Source organism: Morone saxatilis, unplaced genomic scaffold, assembly GCF_004916995.1.
Source record: "Morone saxatilis isolate NCDOM2014 unplaced genomic scaffold, NCSU_SB_2.0 Contig20, whole genome shotgun sequence".
Taxonomy (NCBI): Eukaryota; Metazoa; Chordata; class Actinopteri; family Moronidae; genus Morone; species Morone saxatilis.
This window is the reverse complement of record NW_023339763.1, coordinates 15,923,809-15,928,612: the sequence shown is the minus strand read 5'-3', so window position 1 is coordinate 15,928,612 and position 4,804 is coordinate 15,923,809. Positions and strand designations below refer to the sequence as shown.

The 4,804-nt window shown below is 38.6% G+C and overlaps 1 protein-coding gene across 1 annotated transcript in view; it reads right to left on the bottom strand.

Annotated features, from left to right (window-relative positions):
• Positions 1-1,371: 1,371 nt before the first annotated feature.
• Positions 1,372-4,804, bottom strand: part of si:ch211-215c18.3 — a 4,497-nt gene continuing 1,064 nt past the window's right edge. The window contains exons 3-4 of the mRNA XM_035666951.1: positions 3,188-3,535; positions 1,372-3,092 (exon numbers count right to left, since the gene is read on the bottom strand). Coding sequence (XP_035522844.1) covers positions 2,986-3,092; positions 3,188-3,535 — 455 coding nt within the window. The 3' untranslated portion in view covers positions 1,372-2,985. The remainder of the gene's footprint in view (positions 3,093-3,187; positions 3,536-4,804) is intronic.

Genomic DNA, 4,804 nt, shown 5'->3' with positions numbered 1-4,804 from the left:
TCCACTGGTTTAATATCACAGGAAGTGGCAGTGAGCTGCAGTCAATGCACGCTTTACAGTAAGTGACACTGTTTCGTTTATGCAGCACAATTTGAGGCAGCTGCCTTTAGAACTAAATGTTAAACCTCTTCCCTCTGAAGGAGCCCAGTTCTTCTGTGAACTATCACAATTAGAAAATAACTCTGAACAAAACACCCATAAAGTTACCTGATAAAATAGGTGTAGCTTTTACAGTGTGTCAGTTAATACACATGAAAGAAAAATAGTGTCAGTGCTGCACAACTGAGATACATTTAGTTGGTAGCTGCTTACTCAAGAGTCAGTCTAGATAGTTTTTCCCTTTTCATGCATGCTGACAACTGCAACCTATCTCCTAAATTAAAGTTAGAAATGTATAAACCCACTCCGGGGATTTGATCACAGTGAATTTAGTTTCTGAAACTGGCATTCTCCTTTATGGATACACTAGAAGCCTGTGTGTGAGAGACAGACAGATACTGTGTCCTTTTGGCAAACATCAGCTCTGTGCACTTACGTATATCTGTTTTTTCTGTCAAAAAGACCTGTACAACCTGGGTGCCTGGTTAGCTCAGTTGGTAGAGATGGCGTCCCATGTACCAAGGCGCAGCCTTGCTACAGGCAGCCTAGGTTGTTGGAATCCGACCTGTAGCCCTTTGCTGCGTGTCATCCCCTCTCTCTGCCCCCTTTCCTGTCAACCTTCAGCTGTCACTATCAATAAAAAAGGCAATAAAAGCCCCAAAAAATACAGAAAAAAAGACCTCTACAACCTGATGCATTTTGGGGCTCAGTTGTGTGACCTTAATACCATAAACATACTGTTTAGGTGCCTTCAGTGGTTGTGCAAAACAAGAGTTCCCTCTGCAGGACAAAAACTGGAAGCACCACCAATGACAGCAACTAAATGCTTTGAAGACATCTAGTGTTTAAGGAAAGTGTGCTTGATACAAAAGCCCCAGAAAGTTTAATTCATTCCATTTTTCTTGCTGATTGTTTTTATGATTCTTTTTGATCCAAGCATGCATTGAGCAAGAGTTAGGGCTACACCCCCCAGAACAGGTTGCCACATTAGGGACAGCATTAGGTGTGATTCTTTTCCTTTTCCAACATTGTTTTATGTTGCTGCAGATATGTGAATATACTACAATATGTACTATGTATATATTTTTGATTGTCTTCAGCAATAAGAAAGAATTGTATGATGTGCAGGAGTGTCTTGAGAGTTGTGCAGAGAAAAGACAAAAGGAAAAGGAAACCTTTATTGTGCATAACCTTTATTTGTTACTATAGTTTTGCTATAGCTTTCACTACACCTTTGGTGGTAGGATCAAAGAAACAAGCTGATTTGTCTATTTGAAAAATATAAGACATCTTTATTACAAGTACTACTTTGCAAATAATACTGATCAGCGTGGCATCTTCAAAATGAAGGCAACATAAAGCAGTAATGCACTGTGGACATAATTAGAAATGTGGCATCAAAGTAAAAAATAGCAGGCTGAAATAAGTATGCAGCATACAGAGATATATAATATAAAGGCGTTAAATGTGTGTGTTTAGACAGTGTGGAAGGTGTGTAAACGGAGACATAAAATATTCAAATGGAGGCCGTTTTTTAAAAACCCATAAAGCTACAATATTCTCATACAGTTCATACACATATTGTCTGTGTGTGTGCATTAACACATGCATACTTGTACAGGAGGAGAGCAATGTCTAATTTAAACACATTGATTATTACCATGAATATTTACTGTGCAAAACCACTTCCACCACCTCTTGCTTTCACCATATACTCAATGTCTGTTCATGAGTTATTACTTGACCTGCTTAAGAAATAGGTCATTTATTCAGCTGCAGTATCACTCTCAATGTGAGACCTCCACCTCAACCACATCATTATATGGTCTCCGCAAACTAGAAGTTAAAACAGTTACACATCTGCATGCATTTTTAGGCTGTAGGACAAATTAGCATCAAAGCACCGAGTGAAACTGACATTAAAGTCTTTTGTCCAAAGATCTTCAAGTAAAGAACTATCTTCCCAATCACGTTAAGTATTTGTTTTATTGCTGCCCATGGGGGAATAAACTGATATTGCACCATGTGTGAGTAGAAAAAAGACAGTTTGAACTACTTTGCTATAAGCAGGTGAATCTCACATGGGCGTCCATTGTACTGACGTCTTTGTTTTATTTTAAGGTACTGAAGGTATTAGCATTAGCTAGTAGGAAAGGCAGTGTTTGAGCAGTTATTCTTTACGATTACTCAACAGCCATATCAGCCCCCTGAATACCTGTCTATAATGCATACTATATACCGCGCTGTAGAGCTGAGCAAACTAGTGAGACTGTAATGTAATCCAAATCAGGGGTTGAACTGACAGACAAAAAGCTGTAACGTTTGATAAATGTGTAGCATAATAAATCCAATCAATGGGCACTCCATTCATTTAGTGTCGAGGGAAGCTCTCCACTTTTAATGTCAGGGAACATAATTACACCCATTTGTGTCCGGTACCGCAATAAGATGCAATAAAAATCTATAGGAAGCATCTCTTTTTCTTAAAAAAAAAATACAAAACCACAAAATTAATATTTACTGTTGACTGTTTATATAATGTAGGTATAGGTCCCAATGAATCTTATTTACAAGGGGGACCTGATCAAGACAACAGATTAAAAAACTGATTGCAATCTGCTCTTTTTAATAGCTACTATAATAGAAAATTAACATTTTATTTTATTCTATAACATCATAATTTTACATCTTTAAAGAATAATCCAATGCTCAATGAGAGGTTGATTTACGTCTTATTTATTTTGAGGGGTTGTCATGGCTTCTACTCTCTGCCTAAAAAATAAAAAATAAAATAAAATCATCAGAGTCAACCACCAACCATCAAACCAGAGTAAGTCACAAATCCTGGATGAAGTCCATTGAGTTGTATCCCTGTGAAAGTGAAGTTCATGGACTCAGAAGACCCACAGCCATAGGAAGTGACATCACCAGTGACAAAAGCCATGGCGCTGATTGGCACATTACGCTGATTGCAGAGCAGATTGGAAGAATCCCTGCAGGGGAGCAGAATGTGAGTTTAGACATTATTTCAGGTGGTGTTCGGAGGAGACAAAGACCCAAAAAAAGAGCTGAAGTGAACTCTACTCACTGTGATGGACGGCCATGCTGTTCTCCTTCCAGCTGCTGCCCTGGTAAACCCTGCAGGTGTAGGTGAAAGGCTTCTCATCAGCCAGTGGGGCCCAGGTGAGGCGGCACAAATTGGGATTGACCAGGCTGACGTTGCTCCTCCTGCGGTCCTCTGCGGACACATAGACAATGGCGTTGGGGTAGGTGCTGCCCACCAGCCGGCTGTCCTGCCGATATTCACAGTAGGGCCCGGGGACCTGGTAGGTGGCTGGAAACTCGCAGTCCACTCTGACGTACCGCTCCAGGTAAGTTAGACACGGAAACATCTGAGGCCCGCGTGGAGTGAACAGAAACGTAGTCACTGAGTTCACTGAAAGAGATGCAAACAGGGTGTGAGCAACACGTTTTCTCTTTTTCAGTGTGAAATGAATGCAGCTAAACATAAAATCCTGCTGTTATATTGGCTAAGGTTCATTTTTCAGCCCAATGATTCCAAAGTATAAAGCCATATATAAAGCTACACAGTATAAATCAATATTTAGTAGACACCTCTGGCAGCAATAAATCTACTGTGTGGAGGAGGGCTGTATCAGTTTTGACAATCTGACACAGTAGTTTTGTAAAAAAAAAAACTCATTAATTTTGTTCATTTCTGAGTGAAGACGTGGCCACTCCAGAACATAAACACTGCTGTTTTTAAAGAAAGTACTTATGGGACCCCAAATAGTTCAATACTGGATGAATAAAAGAGACATTATAAAATAAATGATTATTATTATTAAAACTAAACTCATTAATGTAATAGCAGTTTTATTGGATATGAATTTTATTTCAGTATATAAAAACCCTTCAAAGATCATTTTATTTCGTAATGTCGATTCTCATGACAGTGAGCCGCCCTCTCACCTTCGGCAGAAGTACGTCTCAATCAACCAACTAGAGCCTTTAAATAAACAGACACAGTAAATAAACCTCTTTAGTTAAGTCTTAGCTTAACAAGGCCGCTCATGCTATGTATCACCTATCCAGCAAGCTAACTAGCTGGACTGGAGAGCTGCTGTTAGCACCGGTTTGCTTAAGCAATTCAGAGTTGTGTTTATTTCTCAGAGGAAAATCTTTAAAATTCTAAATGTTAATTCTCAGAGGAAAATCTTTAAAATTCTAAATGTCGCAGAAGTAACCAAGCTAATGTTAGCTTCCGCTCAATAACACAACGCTATATGTGTTATCACAATTTATTAAAGGTCCAGTGTGGAGGATTTAGTGGCATCTAGTGTATATAGCTCAGATTGCAACTCCCTCATGCCACCCTCACCTTCCAAGCTCGAAGGAGAAACTACAGTGCTATGAAACATGCAAAAAAATATGAATGGCCCCAGCTAGAGCCAGTGTTTGTTTGTCCCTTCTAAGCAAACTGTAGAAACATTGTAGTTCTAATTTTAGGTTGATTATACACTAATCTAAATATAGACATGCATTCTTGCAATAGAGCCTCCTAAATGTTACACATTGGACCTTTAATTATGATTTATTAATAATGTATTTAATATATTCATATTGACATTTTGGGGTTCAACAGTACTCTTTTGTTTTATATTGTAATTAATTTAGTCGTTGCAAATAGTTTAAAAAAAGGAAC